The following is a 24,684-nucleotide window of genomic DNA, read 5'->3' as shown; positions in this document are numbered from 1 at the left end:
TGGTTCCCTTCTCCTTGTACTTAACTTCTACCAAGAACCTTATACTTGTCTGACAAGAAAAACCAAATTAGAGATCAGCCCACAGCGTTAAGTGCATTGGTGAACAAGAATAAACAAACTTGGTTTTTGCATTTTTTACCAGTTTCAGATCATACACGGTGTACTCGTTGTACTCGAGAACTGTCCTTATGATCCGGCGACAAAACAAGTGTTCTCGAGCATGTAGGGATACACCACATGTCGAAATGTATCTCTTTCTGTGGACAGGTGGTTTTCGTCTCCAGTTACATTCTCTGCATGTTGCCATCTTTCGATATTCACACAACACACGCTTTCATTTTCCACTTTTCCCTATATCAAAGGTATTATCGACAAATTAGTAACATATTATAATATTTTGTTTCATATCTACTGAGCATGAGTTTCATTCTCATTTCCTCTCATTTCAAATATGAAAATTAAAAAAAAGAAGTGGAAATGAGAGGAAATGAAAAAGTCTTTACAAGTTAATAAATTTATTCAACTTGCGTGCTACTACCTTCATCCTACTGCATGCTACGTCAACAAGTTGATTCTAATCTGGCGGTGGATGTGTCTCGATGCATTTCTCACTCTCTCTCTAAAGGTGTTATTGGTTGAAGCAGTTACGTTATGTTTTTATTCTCAAATTTAGACTTTAAACTTTTAAATGTGGTTTCAAATTTTTTGCTGTTGTATATATTCCAAAAAACTAATAAAAATTGTATAAAAATTGATTTTGGAGCTATGATATTTCTTTTAATGATGGTTTGGTTGTATATTGTAGAAATATGCACACATCTATTATAACCTCTTCCAATCAACTCCTAATTCTTTTACTACCTTTTTCAATATAGGCTTTAACTGTATAATATATGTAACACAACTAATAAACTGGAAAATTAATTATTGTTAACCACGCTATAAAGTTACAAACCAAATAAAATTATATTATTTTTATATTTATCCTAGTTACTATTTAAACAAGAGAAATCTTATATTAATTATTACACTCAGCTCTATGAGAGTAACTTTTTAATTTTTTTAATTTTTTTTTTCACTTTTTCATTCTCTTATTTCCACTCTCTTTTTTCTCATTTACTCCAAAAGTAACCAATCACACTTATAAAGTCATAATTTCAGAAAAAATAGGAGAGGAATCGAGAGGACGGTGAATTTTCTCATATATGGATCTCCCTACTATAAATATATGAGATGTTCAGTTTCAACTAAAACCAATTTTAAACGCTAGAAGCATATTTCCCCAAGGTTTCTCTCTTTCTCCTCATATTTCTAGTTCATTATTTTCAGTTTTAATCAAGTTAAACATTGAATAAGTACTGTTTTGATGTTATTATGATTCAGAATATTAAAATTTACGCACTTTTGTTGACTAAGCCTCCTTTTCTTTCAGGTATATATAACAGTAATGATGCTTTTAGTGATCGTTGCGATCCTTGTCTGCCTTGTAAGCTACGTTTACCGATCATTGAAGCCTCCACCACCGCGAATCTGCGGGGTACCTCACGGTCCCCCGGTTACTTCTCCGAGAATCAGGCTCAGTGATGGAAGATATCTTGCTTATAGAGAATCTGGCGTTGATAGAGCCAGTGCTAACTACAAGATCATCGTCGTTCATGGATTTAATAGCTCCAAAGACATGGAATTTCCCATCTCTAAGGTACTCCCTGATACTGTGTTTAACTCATGCACTGCTCTCTGCACTCTTTTTGATTCTCTTGCATGTCACACATACCATTTTCGCAATTTAATAACTATAATCTAGCAGCATTTAGTTTTACCTTTACATGTCATGAGACATGAACACTTGTTATAATACTTTTTCTCAATTGGTTCCACTTTTTGGTATTTAAAGCAAGATCCATTTATTTTAAATACTTTAAAGTGTTTTTTAAATGTGATATTTAAGCAAGATCCATTTATTTTAAATATTTTAAAGTGTTTTTTTTTTAATTTGATATTTAAGACCAAAAGACATTTCACATGTAAATACAAAAATAAAAGAAAATTAAATGTCTGTCTTTAATGATCTACAGAGATATTTATGAGAAACCGAAAGAAAAAAAATATTCTCCTAGAAAGTGACTTTTCACGTGTCACATGTGAACCCAAACGCAATCGCTACCTAAATTGCAATTTAATTATACGTTTCTTTGAGTTTTCTTTGGCAGGATCTTATTGAAGAACATGGGATATACTTTCTGTTTTTCGATAGAGCAGGATATGGAGAAAGTGATCCATACCCTTCACGTACAGTCAAAAGCGAAGCATACGATATTCAAGAACTGGCCGATAAACTCAAGATCGGACCAAAGTTCTACGTTCTCGGGATATCACTCGGTGCTTATTCGGTTTATAGCTGCCTTAAATACATTCCCCACCGGTAAAAACTCGAATTTACTGTATTTTATTTTATTATTTTCTTTTCTATCTCATATATTTCATTTCCTTTTTGTAATTTATAGACTAGCTGGAGCAGTCTTAGTGGTTCCATTTGTGAGCTATTGGTGGACTAAAGTGCCTCAGGACATATTGAGTGAAGCGTTCAAGCTAATGCCAGAAAAAGACCAGTGGACATATAGAGTTGCTCGTTATTTTCCTTGGCTATTGTATTGGTGGTTGACCCAAAAGTTGTTTCCTTCTTTGAGTATAATCTCTGAGAGAAGTGCGTTATGCAGCGACAGAGATTTGGTCATCCTAAAAAAGAAGTTGGAGAATCCGAGTCCTCGCTTGGTAAAATGTTAAAACATATTTTGCATTTTTATTTATGAAAATGATGGTCTCAAAAATTAAAACCTCTTTTGCATTTTTATGAAAATGAGAGAGCTAATTCAAAACGGCTTGTCTGTACATAGTTTTAATATAATTAAAAAAGTCCATGGCGCTATATTGATACAATGGGCTTGTCTGCATGAAAAATTTAGGGGTTAAAACAAAAGTTCCCTAAAGTTCACAGACAAAATTGGAAATTAAGTTTGGATCCTTGCCTTCATTTGCAGTGCCTTTTATTTTTAAGGTTTTTAAAGTTTGACCTTGTTTTTATTTTGATGGTCTATTTCAACCCCAGGAAAAAGCAAGGCAACAAGGAGACCATGAATGTCTTCACCGGGACATGATGGCTGGATTTGCGACATGGGAGTTCGACCCAACTGAACTGGCAAATCCGTTCGGGGAAGGTGTAGGATCAGTCCACATGTGGCAAGGGGCCGAAGACAGGATTGTTCCGCGAGAAGTTAACCAATATATATCAAAGAAGCTTCCATGGATAAAGTATCACGAACTCTCAGGCTATGGACATCTTCTACACGCCGAGGAGCAGAAATGTGAAGACATTATAAAGGCGCTTCTTGTCGAGAGATGATATCTACACAAAGATGTCTTAACGTTATTCACTAACGTTGAAGGTTTCATTTAAAATATAGATTACTAGAGGGATTTTATCTGATGAGCAAGAAATATAAACCAAACAAAATCTTGTTGAAATATAAATTTACTGAATCCATCTAGTAAGCCAAAATAACTCATTTGAAATATAAATTTTATAAACAAAATGGTATAAATTTGAACATTTGCACCGAAATAAAAAAAATCCTGTTGACAACTGGTGATACAAAATATGATATTAATTCTTCAAGGTTTATTTTATCTATATTGCCTAGATCATATTGGGCTTTTAATTGGTTGAAACAGAATGGGCTTAGGGTTTCGTTCCCGTTCTCTCTTGCTCATATCATATAACTTACACAAACCTCCTCTTGCCGTTCTCTCTCTCTGTTTCCGATCTTCCACAGGTATTCTTCTTCTTCTTCTTCATCAAAACGTTTCTCGAGAACCCTCCTTGTAATCTGACATCCTCTTGACTTTACGTTTCAGGTGGAAAAGTATCTGAGAAACTGCCAAAATGAGGTTTGCCTGCTCACCTTGATTCTCATTTTATCTATATATATAGTAGTGTAATGATCCATCTGCCTCTGGAATCAAATGATTAGTGTAAACCCTCATAAGTTGTAAGCAGATTAGTATAATCATAGATAGTGTAGGTGAAAAGTATTGACCTTTTTGTGTAAAAGTCATCACTTTGATGAGGAAACAGTGTGTTATGGTTCGTTGACTTGTATGTAAAGTCTCTGTCTTTATGAGTATATTATTAAAAGTTCGAATCTTTGATTGGTGGCAGTAAGCTCCAGAGTGAAGCCGTGAGAGAGGCGATATCCTCAATGATCACTCACTGCAAGGAGACAAAGCCACGCAAGTTCACTGAGACCATCGAGCTCCAGATTGGTCTCAAGAACTATGACCCACAAAAGGACAAACGGTTTAGCGGATCGGTTAAGTTGCCTCACATTCCAAGGCCCAAGATGAAGATCTGCATGCTCGGTGACGCCCAGCACGTTGAAGAGGTAACTCTCTCTTTAAAGACATTGAACAAGTATGTTCTTCCTTGTTGGGGGTTAGTGTGTTAACTTTGGTTTTACTACTTAGGCTGAGAAGATTGGGTTAGACTCTATGGATGTTGAAGCTCTTAAGAAGTTGAACAAGAACAAGAAACTTGTTAAGAAGCTAGCCAAGAAGTTTCATGCTTTCCTTGCTTCTGAGTCTGTCATTAAGCAGATTCCTCGTCTTCTTGGTCCTGGTCTCAACAAGGCAGGCATGTCCTCTCCTAATCTTCCTTTAGACTTTAGTGGTTTTATCATCTGTTGTTTATTATTGACTCTTTTGAACAACGATGAACAGGAAAGTTCCCTACACTTGTTAGCCACCAAGAGTCTTTGGAGGCCAAGGTGAATGAGACTAAGGCAACAGTGAAGTTCCAGCTCAAGAAGGTTTTGTGCATGGGTGTCGCTGTTGGGAATCTCGGCATGGAGGAGAAGCAGATTTTTCAGAATGTTCAGATGAGCGTTAACTTCCTTGTTTCACTCTTGAAGAAAAACTGGCAAAACGTTAGTAAAAAAATCTTTCTTTCTTGATATTTATCTATCATCTTCCTAGTGCATTTATTAGTCTCTAACTCGAGTTGTTCCTTTGCAGGTGAGGTGTTTGTACTTGAAGAGTACAATGGGTCCACCAAACCGTGTTTTCTAAGATGTTTTTTATCTCAAAGTTTCTCTTAAGGTGTCATCAGACTGAGAGGAAATTTGATTTTTTTCTCAGTCACGAGCCTTCTTCTTGGATTACTTCCTGAATCTTTACTTTGTAGGATCAAGATATTGTTGAAAGACAATTTTGTTTCTTTTATTATTAGTGGGATTTTCTCTATTTTAAGTTTCCAAGATTTGCCATTCGTTGTCAACATCGTTCGTGTGTTAGTCTCGAATGATCATCGAATCAAATGGTTTGTCCTGTCTTGATTTAACATTCCTCAAATCAACCAAAAATGATTCTATAAAATACTTAATGCTTGGTTCCATTGACTAAGTTGTAACCATAATTAATCTGATTATAGTTTGGAGATTGATTCCGTTTTTTTTATTCGAAATTTGTATGCACTACATATAAAGTTGAAATTTTAGTCATTGATTCCACATTTGCTGGATTAATCCAATCTTATTATTATAACAAACTTGGTACAAAGCAATGGTTTACAACTATAAGAAGCCAATAAACAACATTTTCTTATTACATAAACAAACCTTACATCTCGCATAACAAAATAAAACTTTATACTTTGCTATAATTTTTTTTGTCTTGGCTCTCTTTAATTCGTCTTAGATTCATCACATAAACAACAAAACATATGAATAAATACACCTTCAAGTTTTATAAATCACATTTTACTAAATCATGGGATGCCAATAATTGGTAAGAAGGGAAAGAAGCTAGCAGGTGGGAATCCAAAACCTCCTGTCCCCGGAAAATTAACAGTCTTCGAATTTCCGATCATGTTTCCGACATTATCTCCAGTTGGTTTAGGGCATGAGAGAGTGAAGGAAAGTGGGTTTGAGGTTGTAAGAACCATGGTATCGTGTTTGGACTTAACCAGTTCAGAGACCATGTTGTGTTTGTGTGCATATAGTTGCTCAGGACCCCCCAAGAGCTTTGCAAGACATTTTATTTCTTGCTTCTTGTCAGCAGTCTGAACCACTGACCTGAAAGATCCGTCTGAAGCTGCCAAAGTGGTTACCGGTTTCTTCTCCCCGTCGCACTGAAGGAGAACCTTAACGCCTGAAAATATAAATTACTCAGATATAAACTACATGTTTTTATGGTAGAAACAAAAAACTACGCTGAAAAATATGAATTTATAAAAATATAGAGTGATATATTAAGCTGGATGACCTAATTGACGAAACATGCCAAGAAACTTGTACAATATGAACTCACCCTTCTCATTTAAAACGTTTAAACAAACTCCACAAAAATATATAAGATAAGATGCATTGAAATCCAAGTGGTTAACTAGTAAAAAGAGTATAGACCTGAGAAGTCGAAATCACGGTGGCAGTCAAGGCAAGAGACCTTGCCAGTGACAAGGGTTGAAGCTGATAGCTCGAAGTTGGAGAAGACAGCCAAAACGAAGAGGAAGAATGCTGCAACAGCTGCTTGATTTGCCATTGATGAAGCTCAAATTTAAAACAAAGAGTTTATGGATTTGATGGCTTTAGACTTATTGTCTGAGTGATATATAAATGGAGAACGTATGGAAGCTTTTATATAAAATAAATGAGTAAATTGTAATTAAAGAGACCATAATGCGTTGATTTTTGGTGGTTGGCTTTGCCCTTATAGAGATCGTACTTCCGCATTTAATTTCTTCTATATTAACGGCTCTTTAATTCATCTGCTTACTTTTGCCGTAACTTATATGCAACTTTAAGCAAAAAAAAAAAAAACAAAAAGACTTATATTCAACCCAACCATTCGTTGGTTTCAAATGATCTATTATATGCGTACGAACGCCACATGTCTACTAGCTGAACCAAATAGACACCCTGTTAGTAGAGATTATTACATATACATCACCCTTTGGTTTGTGCTAATGAACACAGTTTCTTCTTCGTTTGTATCAGTTCTTTTGAAATGGAATCAATTACGATTTCTTATATTTTTTTAAAAGAGAAAATATTAGTTTTTTGTCGTCTGAAAATAATAGGCTAGTAGCTGTCATTTAATATAACTTAGGTGTTTGGCTTAATTACAACTATTTCTCATGTGGGATCTTAGGTGTTTGATCGAAACTTAGATAAATACTTGTGAAGTGTTTAAAAAATCCGTCATGATATATCATGTATCTTTCTCATGTGGGATCTTATTGTGTGTTCGTCACAGGATTAAGTTGATCTTTCGCATTGAGTGACTGATTATTTTCTTTTGTTGCTGGGCAGTTTAATTGGTCTATATATATGATTGCCGGCGCGAAAGATACATGATATATCATGACGGATTTTTTAAACATGTGTATACCATATTAAACCAAAATTATTGCTGGTCAATTCATCCAACAACTTATATTATTAAGAGTTAATACATTTATCATTTAACCATTATACTGCATAACTTTGACCACATAAACTTTACTAATCATACCAACTATATTTATGCAGTAAGCAATATTAACTATATTTGAACCATCATCACTCGCTAGGGTTAAAATGTTACTAAAAATGGAAAGCCTAGTGGGGAATCATATTTCTCCTACTGTCGTTTTAATGAGCCGTGAAGGTTTGCTCAACAGTAATAGTGTCTGTCAGTGGTCGCTGCAACATTTATATCTGATAAATTTGTTTTACTTGTCTATCAAATTTGTGTCAATTTGTGCTTGTCATAAGCTGAAATAGGTAAATGGTGAATACATGTGTTATGTATAAGTTTGCTCAACCATAAAGAACTTGTATAATCTTTTCTTTGTTATTTCTGTATATGTTTCTCTTTTGTAAATGTTTTCTTCTTGCTAAACCTCATATCAATATGGAAGGAAAGATATACTCAGTTTGGTTCAGCATTAAGAAAAACTCGGCAATGAGCCATTCAAAATAAAGCTGGCCTCTCTATTTGCTTCTTCGACAGTGATTCAAATGATTCCTGCTATTCCGGACACTTTGTTCCGAAGTAATCATGTAACCGGCACATGTCTCTCATTGACAACAACTTCAATATCAACCAACAACTTGAGTTTTTATAGTGTGAGTTATTGTTTCTCTAGCTGCTTCCTTAATCTTATACAACTTAAACTAATTGTATACTTATGCATCTCGCATCTTTCTCGAACTATTTTCTTGATCTCTCTACGATCAAAACCTTGAATTTATTTCTTTGCAATTTTGACAGAAATCCCATGATAAAAAAAAACAGCAACAACCAACAACTACTAAGCATTACTCATATATCAAAATATCAATTCCTACCAAACTTCTTGTCCCATTAAACGCAAAGTGTAAAAATGTGCTAGTGCCCAATAATACCACTCTAAAGGAAATCGATCACCAATAAATTAGGCTTCATTGACTCTTCTTCATTGAGCCATTATATTTTTTCCTCATGTGAGTCGATAAATAGAGATAACTTCAAGATACTTGGAGAGAAGACCATAATAGAGAAGCAAACTAAACGAAGGTATAAGAACACGCGAGGAAAGTATGGTCTTACTCTTAGTTTCCGCAATTCCTTTATTTTTATTCATGGTTATTCCTTTCAATAACCAACCATTAAGAACTACTCAGAAGACATGTCAAACAAACGATTAACACATGCAATCCAAAATAAAAACATGACAAAATGAAAAAACGAAAATGTCAAAACATAATAAAAACGGCAGAACATTTATGCCGTGCAAAACCGATTCTTGCAAGAACGACACGATTTTCTGATCTCGCCAGTGTCCTTATTTTTAACTCCAAACAATCCCAATTTCACCATCGCCTGACCAAACCTAGCCAAGAAATCGTCACCCTCGGCTAAATCCGTCACTATCTGTTCCGTCATTTCATCGGTGGCGAGTTGGGCGTCGATTTGAAGAATTCCTCGGCCAGATTTGATCTGCTTGTAGAAAGATGCATCGACAATATTCGAGCTAGAAACATTTTGATCCAGATTAATGGCATTATTTTGTTTTGAATTTTCAGGACATTGACGCCTTAACTCTTTGACCAATTTAGGATCCATAGCTGGATCAGGTTCTTGTGTATTATGTAGCCGGTCCTTAATGAATGAACAATGCGTTACTCCAATCGTATGTCCACCTATTAAAAAGCATTGAAAATGTCATTAGTTATAAGATAATATCATCAAAATTTAATATGTTAGGGAATGTTATTCATACCAAGAAGTAGAACCATATCGGTAAGGTCAAGGTTTCTTTTCTCAAACATCTCAAAGGTGTCCGCGACACTCATTTGAGGACCCGGCAAATCTACTGATGATGCCAAAGACTCCCTACCATCAAATCGTCCCGTTGGTATCTCATATCTTGCTTTTCCTCCGCTTGCCTTCAAACCAAAATGTAAATATTCTCAATGATTAGAAAAAAACATGTCATATCAAATGGAAGAAGTAGATATGAGAAAGAAGTTGAGTGTGTTTAAATTACAAGATTCACAAGATCTCTAGTAGCGAGAGCTATGATGTCAGCACAAGATACGAACCCGGCACATTTGATTTCGAGCTCATCTTTGATGGCATCTATCAGAGCATACCCATCTACACTTAGATTTGGCCCCGCCGTTTTCTCGCTGGTAGTACTATCTAGAAGAAGTGATGCATCACATCCCTACGTACATTATGATACATCCAATAAAAATCATTGCTACGTTCAAGACTCTTTAGAACAATTTTTAAATATAAGAAGAATTGGTTAGCTTACGTTGCTAAAACAATCGTGAAAATAGAGGCGAATCATTAGGGGTGCAAGTCTTGAGTTCGTCCTGAATGCATCTTGAACAACTCCAAATACGATCTTCTCCACGTTTGGGCAAGTTTTATTGTAAAATCCGAGCTGAAGTTCGCCATGACTAAAATGGCTTAAGCTAAGCAGAGCAAGAAAGACGACCAGTGCTGATATGGTTGAGATCTTCACGGCCATTTTTCTTATTTTGCTATAAAAATTCGTAGTGTGTGGGAATGTAGAAAAATGTTACAACTTTTATAGTGTTCAAGTTTAATGCAAAATGTGAGGCAAGCACGATTCTCCAACGTGCTAATGTTGATAAAATATATGACTTTCTCTCATACGAGATCATATGATGGTGATTTTCTAATTGTTGATCGGGCTGGATTCATTTTATAATCGGGCGGGGGTATAATCACAAAAAAATATCGAGTAAACAACATACGTCTATTCTTTAAGTTGGTTAAAAGTATCATTTTGTTTGGTGGTGTGCTCTTTAATGAAATAATATTGTTGCTAATTGTTTTCTAACTTAACCAGAGAGAATCTTCTTTGATAAAAAATTGTGTTTACTTGTCAAATTTAATTCTCAAGTATGCATCTTCAACCGCACTCACATGTCATTTTCTTTGTTTTTTGGTCTAAAATTTATTTCCAAATTTTAGTCAAAAAGAGAGTTTTTTTTGGCATCAGTCAAAAAGAGAGTTTATTGCCAAATTATTCTTGCAGATTAAATTTGATTTACCATACATGTATCACATAAGAAAAAAAAAAGCAATTGTATGCATAACACGGGTTTATGCCTCTAAACACAATTTTATTTGTTAAAATACAATAAAACTTGTTTGCAACTTTGTAAACTTCTTTAAGCAAGAAAAAAAAAACTTTGTAAACTTCAACGTGTTTTCTTTCTTCCTTGTTCAACGTAGAACACATTTGGATGGTATATTTTGTGTATACGTGGATTCTACTACTAATCTACGCAGTACGCACGTATATAACTGGTCTCACATTTAAGAAATACGTGCAAAAATCACTTAAACAAACACAGATTTGCCCAAAACAAAATCCACATTTATAGTGACAGAATTTAAAACATTATCGAGGTTTCTTGTTTAAAATAGGTAAATAATACTACTATATAATGTAAACTAATCACTGAAAAAAGGAAAAAAAAATCACTGAATAAATGTAATAGTTATCGGATTTTGAAAATGACAGTGAGCATGCACGAAGATTCGCATTTTTTTCTTGTAATTATTTATTTTTGGTATCCAAAACTCTTTGTCACTTACTAATATCCGATTTACAGAATACATGTCAACTTAGAAACACAACTTAATTCAGAGCTCATAACCAGAACAAAATGAAACGTAATCAATTATTTGATCAGAAAAATGATGATTATGATTGGCAAGCTGCAGTTGACAAAAAAAAAGAAAGATTGACAGCTGCAGACCGGTACAATGCTTTTTTTGTTTATATGTTCTTTTGTACAAAATGCAGTGAAATACCTATGAACAAGGAGAGGAGAGAATGTTTTTTTATAAAAAAACCATGACTTCAATTAGTAATCATCAAAATCAATAAAAATAAACAAAAAGCTAACGAATAAAAATTTATAAAAAGGAATATAATTATTTAAGAGAAAATACAACCTATTGATTTCTGGTTGGTTAAGTAGTTATTATGGTAAATGATAAAACAATTAATCTAATAGTATTGTTTTAGCTTTATGATTGGATTGAAATGAACTGTACTAAAAAGTTTCCAATTGTATTGTTTTTTCGATTAATCTAATTAAAGGCTAATTAATCAATCGTCAAATTAGGGTTTCAAGAACATTGATTGCACAGTTAATGTTTCCCACCAAATCCAATCCTCTCTGAGCCTTTCCTCTTCAAAGCTTTCATCTTTACTTTGCATGATTTGATCCCCAAACCAAAAAAAGTCGATTCCTTTCTTTCTTGATTCATCTCGCGATGACTGAAGTCCTTCACTTTCCTTCATCCCCAAGCGCCTCCTCCTCCTCCTCACCTTCCCCATCCAATGCCACTCTCCTCCTCACCTCCGACCATCGCCGTTCAAACCCAGTTCCCGGATTCCCCCAAGGTGTTGACTTTCACCGCTCAATCGAACAGCAAAATCAAGATTTGGTCGACGAAGACGACGACGACGGGGAAGGTCAGCAGATATCTTTGCTGGCGCTCCTGGTCGCCATTTTCAGGAGATCTCTTGTCGCTTGCAAGAGCAACCGCAGGGAGCTCTGTAGCATGGAGATCGGCTGGCCCACCAATGTCCGCCACGTGGCGCACGTGACTTTCGATCGGTTCAACGGCTTCTTGGGCTTGCCCGTTGAGTTCGAGCCTGAGGTTCCCAGACGAGCTCCCAGCGCTAGGTACCAACATTGTTCAATCAATTTTCCCAATTTTTGATTTTTGCAATTAGGGTTTGTGATTATGGAATTGATTTTTAAAAGATTGCTCTGACGTGTCATGTGGAGCAGAGGCTGTAGATAGATATGTAATAACACTCTCTAATCAATGAAGTGCTTAGAACACATCCTTGCCTCTTGTGGTTTTTACTATTATATCTATTGGTTGAAGCTACGGTTGCATTGTTCTCTATTGATAAGATATTCTCTCTCTTTGTGTATCTCATCTCTTACCTTTTTTGCTATCTCATCACTTTAGTGCAACAGTCTTTGGGGTTTCAACGGAATCGATGCAGCTATCGTATGATTCAAGAGGCAACTGTGTACCAACCATACTCTTGTTGATGCAAAACTGCTTATACGGTCAAGGAGGCTTGCAGGCAGAGGGTATTTTTAGACTCACTGCTGAGAATAGTGAGGAAGAGGCAGTAAGGGAGCAACTAAACCGAGGGTTTATACCGGAGAGAATTGATGTTCACTGTTTGGCAGGGCTTATCAAGGTATGTAATGCTTGCACAAACTCAGTTTCTTACGCAAATCGATCTTGTTTTTTTTATAATCTTCTGTTTCAGGCGTGGTTTAGAGAACTCCCTACGAGTGTTCTTGATGTGTTGTCCCCTGAACAAGTCATGCAATGCCAAACGGAAGAGGAATATGTCGAGCTCGTTAGGCTTCTTCCACCTACTGAAGCTTCTCTGCTTGATTGGGCCATCAATCTTATGGCTGACGTTGTTCAGTATGAGCATGTTAACAAGATGAACTCACGCAACATCGCTATGGTTTTTGCTCCTAATATGACTCAGGTGAGTCCGCAACAACAAGGCTTTTACTGATCAGTTTTTAGTTATTGAAATAAACCTTCTTTTTATTGTAGATGGATGATCCATTGACAGCGCTGATGTACGCGGTTCAAGTGATGAACTTCCTCAAGATGCTGATAGAAAAAACTCTAAGGGAAAGGCAAGACTCTGTAGTAGAGCAAGCTCACGTTGTACCTTTAGAACCTTCTGATGAGAGCAGCGGTCACCAAAGCCCTTCGCAGTCTTTGGCTTTTGATCCTACTGAACAGAGTGAAGAGACGCAATCAGAGTACATTGAAGATGCAGAGAATCAGAGTCCAAGCAGCAGTGAGATATCAGATGAATCAACCTTTGAGAACAATGCCAGGAGTTACTCGGAAACAGAGAGAAAAAGTAGTGTGCAAATGATGGTGATGGCTCCTCAGGCTCAGTGGCCTGTGGGTAGAACGAAAGGATTGACCAACTTGAGCCGTGTAGGTTCGAGGGTAGAGCGTACTGAAGCTTGGCGGTGAAGACAAAGGAGCAGAGCAAGCCCTTGAGGAGACTTTAAAATCAAATTGTTGGTTGACCTGTTTTGTATTTGTTAATGTTCTGTTCATGTCGTTTCTATTCTTTTTATCCATGTTCTCAGTGTGCTTTCTTTTTGTTGGACCGTCCATACCAATGGTTAATCAAACTTGTAAACCATATTGAACCGGTCTCTCTCGGGCCTTTGACGATGTTATGGTGAAGCATGTTCTTCTCATCTTTGGTATTTTCCGTAAAATTTACAAACTAAGTTGAGAGAGTTTGGAAAGATGGTTTTGAAATTGGTTCTTGGAAGGAACCAAGGGACGATTGAAACTCTCAAGAAAAATAGTGGATGACAAAAGCATATTGTAGAGGGGAATATTAAATATTTGAATTCAACATTGTATAGTCATGTAACTTTTCCTAGTGGGTCCAAGAAAAAAGTGGAACGTCATTTGCATACTTATTATGCACGTATTTGGATACTCCTTTTTCAGGAATGATTTTATGATCTAATTATATATACTTTTTAAGAAGATTTCTTTTTTTTAAAAGCTGCAAAATAATTTAGAAAGATAGAAATTATGATATTTTGAACCAATGGAACTATCTGTTTTTTTCTAACTTTTAGAATACATCTTTAACATTTTCTTAATTTGATAACTAATTTTTTAAGTCGCTAACTATTATTTGGATGATAGATGCAGGATGTAGTTATTGGCAAATAAACATTATGTATAGTTAATAAACACATGTGATGACGTCAGAATAATACTCAATCCACAGAAAACAATTTACCAAAAACTGAATACAGAGACTATATCATTTTACAGATCTAAAGTTTGAACTTTATATTGATATACAAGTTCCATCTTTTGGGTTGCATTATAAAAGTTTTACAAGTTAGTATTTCTCCACATATATGGGTTCATCGCCACTGGTTTGGCTTGATGCTGTCGATTTCTAATCTTTATATCATCGGTTGAAAAAAGGAATAGCGATAACATGATCTCTTTTAAAATATCATGGCACTATGGGGATGATTGGTAAGTGCTGTAACTTTATATTTTTTGCTGTAGAATTTAATCTGTAGATTTATTTGCTGTAGCTTTCTTTGCTGTAGATTTCTAAAGCACTAATTTTTTGCTCTGGAAATAAAGCTCTCTACAGCCATATTTTGATTTTTCAGAGATTTTTTTGCTGTGAGTTTTTTAAGAAAAGCAAAGCTTGATTGGTTGACATATATAGCTGTAGATTAAATTTTGGCTGTCCAGAGCATCTACAGCCCCAACCAATCATCCCCTATATTGGAATCAAATCTTGAAAGTTGATATATGATATTTTGTTTTCTTGACCATCTTTGTTTGTTGGTACTTGGTATTTCTCACATGGGATTTAATTTTTATTTTGATATTTTACAAACTAGTTTCTTTTTTGTTTGGGATCAATTTTCTAACAACTAGTTTCTGTTATAGTATTTAGTTTCATCTTTTTTTTTGGCATGAAAGATTATGGATATAATACTGTAACTAGATTTTGACCCGCGCTTAGAAAGCGCGGGTTTATTTTTCGAATTTAATAATTTTTAATATAAATTTTTATATAAGATAGTTTATAAGTTTGACCATATTATTCAGAACCGAATAATCAACCCGTACCAAATTAAAAAAATGAAACCACACTTGAACCAAAATTTATAAATAACCGAACATATCATATATATCTAGAACCAAGATAAATAGATACCTGAATTTTTAAAATATAAATTATATACTTACAAATATTAATTATATGTAATTTTTAAATAACCAAATATCTTAAATATACTATTTATAAGCTGAATTATCCAATAAAAACAAATTACTCAAACATTTTTCTCAAATATTAAAAAAATATCTTAATAAATCCTCAACATTCAGTCTAAGTTTCCACTAAAAAGAACCAAAACACCAATAAGTGGTATCCACAGTCAAACCAGTAAACGCAGTCACCATATATAATCTAGTTTTAATTTAATAAAAATCCATTATTTAAAATCCTTTAAAATCTAAAATCCATATTAACTCGTGAATCTATACCAAATGACATGGTAAAAATCTAAAATAACATGATAATATTTTTCAATTTTTGATTAAATTTCTCATATAAATTCTACTAAGATATAAAATTGAATAAACTACATTTTTTATGTTATACATTCTAGTTTATAGGTTTTATAATGACTATATTAAGATTAAATTTTTGAGTTTTAGAAATAAAATTATTATTAAGTTGAGTATAGTTGAGTTACCTATAAATATTAAAAATAAATAATATGTTTTATTTAAACATAAAAAACATTCTAAAAATGCTATAATTTCCTGAGAAAATATTTATACAAAACTTTTCTCCTAATAAACCCAGTTGTAAAAGATTTTCATCACAAAAATAATTTAGGAAGGTTTTCAAAGAAAAAACTATAATTTTGAAATATAATTAAACTTGTTGTTGTACTGTGAAGTATTTCTCTAATCGTAATTGGAAGTTAATATGTTTTGATCGTCGAATGGTATCATGTTTTTAACTTTCTGTTAACCGTACTTACATCATGTTTTTATGTTAATTTGGGTCATAAAATATTTAATATGAATTTAAAGTATGGTATTGTTCAGATTTTAATTACCAATAAATTCAAATGTTTTTATAGTAACTGCTTTTGTTAAAGAAAAATGATCGTAGGTTGTATGATTATTAAATCAGTTATAAAATAATCTGTTTTTTTAATAGGTTTAGTGGCACAAAAGTAATATTCCAAATAAAAATAGGGGTAAAATATATCAATGATTCTGAATTAATAATATTGATGTATAAATCTTTGGTGTATTATAGTAAGTTGAGTATTAAATAAGAGCATTGGTTATTTTATAGTTAGAGAAATATAAGGTAATTGATTAGTATATAGTTAGAGAAATATAAGGTGATACCAAAAAAATAGTTAAGTTTAGTGAATAGGTCCAATAACCTTTCATAAGTAGATTTTTTGGGACTCCTTCCCTTTTAATAGTATAGATTACTTGACCTGATGACCATACAATACATTTTAGAGAAAAAGACTAGGATAGCACCAAACCAAGTTTATGTTCCCAAAGTAGCACTCAAGGTTCAAAGTCACAAAAATAGGTTTAATTAAAGAGGTAAATATACACTTATACCCCTTGGGTTAATTAATCCAAACCTTAGGGTTTAGAGTTAAGGGGTGGGGTTTTGGAATTAGGGTTTAAAATTTTATAAAAAAAAATATTAAAATAAAAAATAAAAATTTTAAAAACAGTTTTAAAAAGTATTTTTAAATTATAAAAAGAAAATTTGAAAAAAAAAAAAAAAAAAAAAATTTCGAAAAAAAAAAATTGTAAAAATTTCGAATCTGAAAACATATAATCTGAAACTATATAAAAAAAAAAATCTTTTTTTCATTTTTTTTATTTTTATTTTATTTATTTTTATTTATTTTTATTTATTTATTTAATTTTAAACCAAGGGTATTAGGGATATTTTACCCTTTAATGAATGTCATTTTGTGACTTTCTCTTTCTAGTGCTATTTTTGAGACATAAACTTCAAAAGGTGTTATTATTGACAATTGCCCTACATTTTACCTTGAATATCTATAGTATTGTCCATTCATACCACACGTAAAAGATATTTACATTATTGTAGTTTTATTGAATGGTTTCCGACCAAAGTTAGACTGTGTTTCTTTCAAGCAATTTGCAAGTGTAGATAGTTAGTAACAAGAATCAAAATATGTAAAATCCAATACTGCATTTAGTTTGGGTTTCGTCCAAAGAGAATGTACGGCACCCCAATGGGAGTTCTCATCAAAGATTCTTGATATATATATATATATATGTAGTATATATAAATATTAGTATTTAATTATGGATTTCTACAAATTACGGAAAATTCAACCGAAAAATATGCAATTAAATACTAATATATATATATATATATATATATTAAGAACTTTCTGATGAGAATCTTCTAATGGGATGCTCTAAATAATTCAAAAAACATATATTGTTTTATTTTAAGACATTTATAAGGCTTTAGTAATTTTTAAAGTATCATGAAACGTAGTTTGTGTTTTCAAATCCATTCCCTTAAAATTTCACGAATAAGATTCTTTCGGTGTAGTGGTATTCTTAATGGTTAATAAGACTTTTTATACTAGGAGTAAAGATGCTCCTTCTTGTACGTACTTTGGTTATTCAGCATTATATAAACTAGGAGACATCAATGGTCAATTCGATGGATTGGTATCCGTCAGTCGCTAACGATTAAATCATATATTTTGTGGACGTTAATAAAAATTCGTATAAAAAATATTCGCAAAAGCTTTATCGTCTACGTGTGTTGGGGACTTGGGGTATCAATATATAATAAAGATGTAGATAAAAGAGGTATCGAGTGCAGATGTTGTTGGTCATTGACCAAGTGGAAAAGGTGAAATCGTGATATCTTGTTGGGTGGATAGATTCGGACAGGGCTCCACGGACCACCGGTATGTGGACGTTCGTCACACATCACAAAAACATATATTTTATCGGGCCGGTTAGTTGACTAATGACATACTAAAATGATATACAAATAACTTTATTATTATTATTATTATTATTATTATTATTATTATTATTATTATTATTATTATTATTAACCTAAATCATTGTTGATTCGGAGACATGTGTATAATTAACTTTATTGATCAATATAACATAATTACAGAACTCCTAACAATTATTCGAACAAATAATTTTCAACTCCAAACAATTTCGAACAAATAAATTAACCATAGATAATATTAGAGGCTTGAGGACACATGTGTATTTTAAATGGCTAGGGTATTTTGAATATCCAGCCTTAGGTGGAAACGGGTTTAACGAGAAGGACCGTCCCGCATTAACAGACTTACCTACTAGCACAACTGCACAATGTTTAAACTCGTGTACCATTTAAATATATTGAATAACAAAGCAATGATAGTATAGTGGTTTCATATTGTTGACCGGTACTAATACTACTATTGCTACTTCATTCAATGCGAATGCTTAGGAAATCGATCAGGTTATGTTGTACATTTGTGATTAGTCTCCACAACGTCTGATTTTTGCAGAATATCATGAAATCAGATTATGTGGTTGAGGATCACGAGGCTCCCACAATCCAACCAATCAACATCGACTCAACTACATCTCGAATCTGTCGTGGTTTGTTACTATTGGAAGTTCAATGCTTCCTGTCCCAAAAAAAATGTTGAAATCTATAGAAAACTTCCACGTTGCTACAATTTAAACATTAGGTTATAGCTGTAACCTAATGTTTCTCTTTTTTTTTTTCTATTAAAACCTAAATAACGAAAGCTTTAAATCATAAGACATTTAAAACTGTGTTTCTCAGTCATTTAGATATTATATTATTGCCAATTTTTAAATTTATTGGACAAATATGCCACATTCTTAAGGAAAAATCAAATCCAAAAAAGTTTGCAAAAAGAAACGAATGGTGGTCTGATTCCATAATATAAGGAATATATAAGTAGTCCATATAAAATTATTTGGCTGTGACCAAATAATTATAGCCACCAGAATTCGCACCACTTGGTGGCTCTTCTTTATTCCATTCTCCTAATCCTTTGTCTTCTATAAATAAATAAATATAATTATTTATTTACTTATTTATTTATTTATTGAATTGCTGAATCTGTTGTTTAATAATATCAACTTTTGCAGTGTAACAAGGTCCTCGAAATGTGATTTCAATGGGGTTAACATTTATCGAACCAACATACTGATGCATGTAAATATACATTGAAGTTGCCTTTGTTGGTTAGGCCAGAACTATAGTATTATTATCAAGGTCACAGAATCATCTAGAACATTGTCATCATTCATCACCATTGCAAATCAAAAATCAAATTGACTAACAAAAGTAATATATGTTTAACCATTAATCAGATTCCATTTGAACATTTGAATATAACAAAAAAATTTATCATTTTATTCGAGTATTTTTTCCTCCTAACGAATATATATCTGACAATACCATCTCCTCCTTCACGTCCATCTCGTGTCCTCTCTCTTTCTCCTCCAACCTCAGAAACAAAACCAAGAAACAAACGCAAAAAAAAAGAGCGCAATGGCAGCTTACAGAAGCTTTCATCAAATATTCGAGAGCCAAAGACAAGACAAGGCTCCAAAGTCGCTTCTTGATACTCTGATCTCCTCTTCTTCACCTTGGAACCCACTCCCAATCAAAGGCCTCCACGTCAGCGACCAAAACGAAACGCCACCGTTTACAGAGATATTCGGTGAGCTCCACTTCAGGGAATCATCTCATTCTTCTTTCGAGAAGGCCTCAGCTGAGAACAGCAGCTTGCACCTGTGTACTGAAGGTCTAGGGTCAGAGAGCTATTACGGCTTGGAAGACGGGAAAGTCAACGGTAACGGCAACGGAGAAGAAGATGATGATCATGAGACTGAAGTGATGAAGGGTAAAGATAACGGAAGCAGCAATGAGGAGTGTGGACCATGGAGGAAAGAACGGAGAGAGTATCCTCCAGCGATGAAGAGGATGAGTTTCAAGACGTATAGAGAAGAAGGGAGGCTTGTGTTGGAAGAAGTTAGGATTCCGAAGAGAGAGTTTCTTCTAGCCAGCCGTGAAGACGGTAGACTCAAGCTGAAGTTGGTTCAACCCGAGGATGAGGATGAAGATGAGGACGAAGACCAAGAAGAGAACAAAGATAAACCGGTCTGATCGGTAATCTGCTGAATATTTTTTGCGGTTATGTGGAATTTAATCCGTTATTTTACAAGATTATAAATGTTAAAACCTTCTTTATGCTGGTTTTGGAGTTAAACTAGGCTTTTATCTCTTAATACCATTCTGCAATATTACCAATGTCAAGGAATATTATTTTTTCAAACGGTAGATTTGGTTTTGCAATTTTGGAAAATATTCTATACTTTATAAGCAAAGGTAGAGGAGTCATGCATGTTTCTGTGACATAGATAGAATAATTTATAGAAACTTATTATCAAAATATTGAAATAACATACAACTATTGATATATACATTTATATCACTAAATTATCATTTACTAGAATTTCTATTTATTTTTTTATAACATTTGTACATTAAAAATTAACGTTACTATTTCTGTGGTCAGCGCGGAACAACGCCTGATCAAAAAGTATTTAAAGTCTAATTAAAATTATTTTTGACTGTCGATGTATGGATAACCAAATGTTAACGTGGGAGCCGGAATAAATATTTTTGTACAAGACACTGCTAAAATAATCGTAACACAGGCCATATATCGGTCTAACGTTGTAAAGCCCAACGTAACCAATTCTCATATTAACTATGAAATTCAGATAGAGAACGGAGTAAACATGATGATTTGCCCTATGTTTTTAAACTTGACTCGGATAGTGATCCGAATTACTTTATGAATCACCGGATATATTCAGTTGACTGCACACGAATCATATGTCAACACTTTAATTAATTTCAATATATAATTATATATATTAACTATTAAAATACAAAAAGAAAATACGTCTAAGACCTATAGTAAATAATTAAATTTATTTTATTCGCTTTATTTTCGTTTCACGTACAAGATATCCAAAGTAAACTATTTACAATGATCAGTAACGATCAATAACGTTTACAATGATGAAGAGACAATTTAACTAAAAAAACTTATAACTAACATTTGCAAATTTGGAACACCACATTCAAAATATTTTCAACATTCATCTAGATTATATAATTATAATAATCAAAAATGACAATTTAATTCAACCTAGATTACATATCATGTTAACAAGTAGCCAGATTTTAAGTTACATCAAAATTTTACGAGTTTTCTTAAACTTTTAAATAATGTGTTTCTCTTAAAACTTAAATCTTATCACATATTTGATGGTCGGATTTGCCGGTTCGACCACATGATGATAATAACTCAAACTCAAAGTGAAGATAATATGCACTAATTTCTCATAAGATTCCAATCTCAATCCTAAAACTTTTCAGCTTTTTGTTGTATATAATCTCTTTTTGTAGTAGTTAAGAAATTAGTTTGTTTATGTACTTCACTAAATAATATACAAATAAATCATCAATCAATACATTCAGAATAAACTTATGGAAAACAAAAATATATAAATCAGTCTCTTTTCTTAATTACACTGCCGCAAATGTCAGTAAAATATTTCGAAATTTCAATCATTTGTGTGCCCCCACGGCTCACGCATGACAATTGCATGAGTAAAAAAATGTCGTATGATTATTACATTAATTGATTTATGGGCCATATATATATATAGGGTGGATTTAGGCCCAAAAGTTTTGGAGGTTTTTTACATAAGCATTTTCCCTAAATTATAGAAAAGATTTCCTTTTGAAATATTTCAAGCTCCCAACCACAACCGCTCAGATTCCCAAGGGTTAATCAAAGCCATCAACTCGAATCTTCGATCAATAGAGCTCTACGGCATTTTATCGGATGTCGATTCGATCATATCTTCTGCATCTCTTTCTGTTTCGTCTTTTTTTATTTCCCGTAATCTTAATGGACTGTAGACTATTTGGCCAAAACATGTTTGTGTATGAACCTTTCTAGAGTGGATCTATAAACTCATTCTATAATTAGTGCATTTTTTAGTTGTTCAAAAAAAAAAATTTCAAGCTCCCTAAATCTCAGATCCATATATATATATCATGTGTGTATGCCTTGTAATAGAATTGTAAATCTAGCCTTCGTAACGCAATCTTGAAATCACAACCATTTCTAAGAAGCATACTAGGGTTGAATTAAAACTAAATCTAGGTTATGGTCTTGGGGTGGATTTCATTATAAAAATCATAAAAGTTAATCTTCTAGCATAGTGAATTATGTATAAATTTATTCCCCTATTACACAATAGGATTGGGCATGGCTAGCTAGATATTAACTTGGTGGGAGTCGTTATATATCTATATAAGAAATGACACAAAAAATGTGTATCTGTTCGACTATGGGGCTTTCCCCTCCTTTAGAGATGGAGGAGACATGCCTTTTTGTGTCTTGGTAATTTGGTTGATGGACAGATGATAGCAGCACTTACTTCGAACGAACGGGTTCGGATGCGGCTGAATCTATCAATGGAGTTGGTGTAATGGTAATGTTAGGGTTTTTTTTTTCCTAAATACCATTTCAATAAAAGCTCTCGAAAGAGAAACAATATTACATGGAAATGAAAAAACGGAGAAAAACAGAGCTAACACATGATGATAATACATAATGAAATAAGAAACTCAAAGTGAAGCAAGGATCAGCGATTTGATTATTCCACTCAGTTATGGTCCTTATGGAAATGAGTGAACCAGAGGGATAAGTATGTGGAGCGAGTATGAGTATGACCAGCAGATGGAGGGATAAGTAAGTAATGTTAGGGGTTGGTTTCCTTGTGTTTATGATTCAAATCACTTTTGGGAAGAAAGATTATTTTAAAAAAGATTAAATGATAAATTTAGTTCTTTGCATGAATGGTTTTAACTTTCTTTAATATACGCTGGGTATCATTCAAGTCACTTAGAACAACCCTAGTGAAGAGTTTTCAAACAAAGTATGTCAACTATATGTATCTATAAATATTTATATTTTATTAATATATTATGAGAACTCTTTTTCAAAGTATTTCATTTGAGATACTTTGGAAATGAATTCTCATGATTTTGAAAACTTCAAAACAACATTTGATAAAATGTTTTATTTTCTATGTTTTAAGAATTTTTGTGAAAACCTCCTAATTAATCATGCTCTTACTGCGCTCAAGTGTTCATAACCTATTTTTTTCTTGTCACCTACGGCTCACCCAACGTGTTTAATATTCTTAATTCGAATTCGTTATTGTGAAACTCTATGCGCACGTAATTGTTATGGAAAGTTTTAACCTATTAGTTAGATAGTACTTTCCATAACAATATTGTGTTTATTAACACCAACGACAAGAAAGTCCCACATCGTTGAGGTGAATCAACGCTCGTCAATGGTGACAACTTCATCAAGATTTTCATTTGGATTTGGAGTCTGTGTGATCTTTTTTTTTTTTTTGGTGTAAATGTTAAGATTCATACCAAGGTTTTTCTTTTACATAGTTTGTGGATATCCACTTATTACAACAAGAAGAAACAGAGCAAGCGATTACAAAAGGTGATCTTGTCCTGACGTTAAGAATGCGTTCAGAATGCGTTCACACGTATATCTATATACACACGCCAGCACACATATCACATATGTATATGAAATCTCTCGAGGTGATTGGTGATACCTTTTTTTTTGAAGAGGTGATTGGTGATAATATCATATAACATACATATGTCTAGGAGCTTGTCAGGAGATAGATTTAGGATGCCAATACGTTTAAAGTTTGGTCCACTTATATCATGAAACTAAATCATATTGTTTGTGGATATATCCATACGGTATGGACCACTGTTTACAATCTATTTGCATATCCGAAAAAGGTTTATTCATATGCAATATCTACTTTTGAAAATTAGTCTAATCCATTCCACGGATCCATAATACATATACTTCAAATTAATAAAAAAACATATATATATATATATATATATATATCTTTTAACATATATATATATAATAAATTAGTTTTGGAAAATTATATATATATATATATAGTCAATGCTGATAATTTTGGAAAATTAGTAATCACCATAACTTCTTATTTGTAAAAAAATAAAAACAACTAAAGTTGAAGGAATGATATAAGGTATTTTATATGGAATGTTTTTAAAAAACTTTTGAAAAATTAAAAAAATAACTACAATTATCATTTAATTAATAGTATAATTGTTTTTACAACTAAAAATAAATAAATAAATCACTAATAATTTATTATTTTTGAAAATTCATACTCTTTTTACCATTATTGATTCTCTTAATCAATAACTTCCTAATGATCAAAGAAAACAACTGATAGACGTAGACCATCTTTAAAATCTGATAAATTACTAGCATCTTGTAAATTATACTAAAT

At 33.0% G+C, this 24,684-nt stretch overlaps 6 protein-coding genes across 6 annotated transcripts; 4 read left to right on the top strand and 2 right to left on the bottom strand.

The window, feature by feature from the left end:
* The first annotated feature begins 1,152 nt into the window (after window positions 1–1,152).
* On the top strand, window positions 1,153–3,550 carry LOC106416480. Its single transcript, XM_013857376.3, has 5 exons — window positions 1,153–1,287; window positions 1,433–1,699; window positions 2,211–2,422; window positions 2,505–2,772; window positions 3,107–3,550. The coding sequence occupies exons 2-5, from the start codon at window positions 1,448–1,450 to the stop codon at window positions 3,398–3,400; spliced, it is 1,026 nt and encodes a 341-aa protein (XP_013712830.2). The 5' UTR covers window positions 1,153–1,287; window positions 1,433–1,447; the 3' UTR covers window positions 3,401–3,550.
* A 158-nt stretch (window positions 3,551–3,708) lies between these two features.
* LOC106384670 (60S ribosomal protein L10a-3-like) lies at window positions 3,709–5,295 on the top strand. The gene is made up of 6 exons (XM_013824608.3): window positions 3,709–3,830; window positions 3,913–3,945; window positions 4,217–4,439; window positions 4,522–4,687; window positions 4,774–4,979; window positions 5,068–5,295. Exons 2-6 carry the CDS (start codon window positions 3,941–3,943, stop codon window positions 5,119–5,121), a joined length of 654 nt encoding a protein of 217 aa, XP_013680062.2. The 5' UTR covers window positions 3,709–3,830; window positions 3,913–3,940; the 3' UTR covers window positions 5,122–5,295.
* Window positions 5,296–5,631: 336 nt separating this feature from the next.
* LOC106416489 lies at window positions 5,632–6,730 on the bottom strand. Its single transcript, XM_048749795.1, has 2 exons — window positions 6,456–6,730; window positions 5,632–6,201 (listed from the first exon to the last, which is right to left on the bottom strand). Exons 1-2 carry the CDS (start codon window positions 6,589–6,591, stop codon window positions 5,819–5,821), a joined length of 519 nt encoding a protein of 172 aa, XP_048605752.1. The 5' UTR covers window positions 6,592–6,730; the 3' UTR covers window positions 5,632–5,818.
* A 1,831-nt stretch (window positions 6,731–8,561) lies between these two features.
* LOC106416499 (peroxidase 60-like) lies at window positions 8,562–10,173 on the bottom strand. Its single transcript, XM_013857394.3, has 4 exons — window positions 9,836–10,173; window positions 9,563–9,742; window positions 9,296–9,461; window positions 8,562–9,215 (listed from the first exon to the last, which is right to left on the bottom strand). Exons 1-4 carry the CDS (start codon window positions 10,052–10,054, stop codon window positions 8,797–8,799), a joined length of 984 nt encoding a protein of 327 aa, XP_013712848.2. The 5' UTR covers window positions 10,055–10,173; the 3' UTR covers window positions 8,562–8,796.
* Window positions 10,174–11,693: 1,520 nt separating this feature from the next.
* Window positions 11,694–13,838, top strand: LOC106384678 (rho GTPase-activating protein 1). Its single transcript, XM_013824612.3, has 4 exons — window positions 11,694–12,257; window positions 12,553–12,793; window positions 12,866–13,096; window positions 13,168–13,838. Exons 1-4 carry the CDS (start codon window positions 11,842–11,844, stop codon window positions 13,603–13,605), a joined length of 1,326 nt encoding a protein of 441 aa, XP_013680066.2. The 5' UTR covers window positions 11,694–11,841; the 3' UTR covers window positions 13,606–13,838.
* A 5,701-nt stretch (window positions 13,839–19,539) lies between these two features.
* LOC106416506 (protein FANTASTIC FOUR 1) lies at window positions 19,540–20,566 on the top strand. Its single transcript, XM_013857405.3, has one exon. It carries the CDS (start codon window positions 19,775–19,777, stop codon window positions 20,390–20,392), a length of 618 nt encoding a protein of 205 aa, XP_013712859.1. The 5' UTR covers window positions 19,540–19,774; the 3' UTR covers window positions 20,393–20,566.
* The last annotated feature ends 4,118 nt before the right edge of the window (window positions 20,567–24,684 follow it).

Source organism: Brassica napus, chromosome A2, assembly GCF_020379485.1.
Source record: "Brassica napus cultivar Da-Ae chromosome A2, Da-Ae, whole genome shotgun sequence".
In the NCBI taxonomy this organism is placed as follows: Eukaryota; Viridiplantae; Streptophyta; class Magnoliopsida; order Brassicales; family Brassicaceae; genus Brassica; species Brassica napus.
The sequence above is the reverse complement of the archived record's forward strand: the minus strand, read 5'-3'. Positions and strand labels throughout refer to the sequence as shown.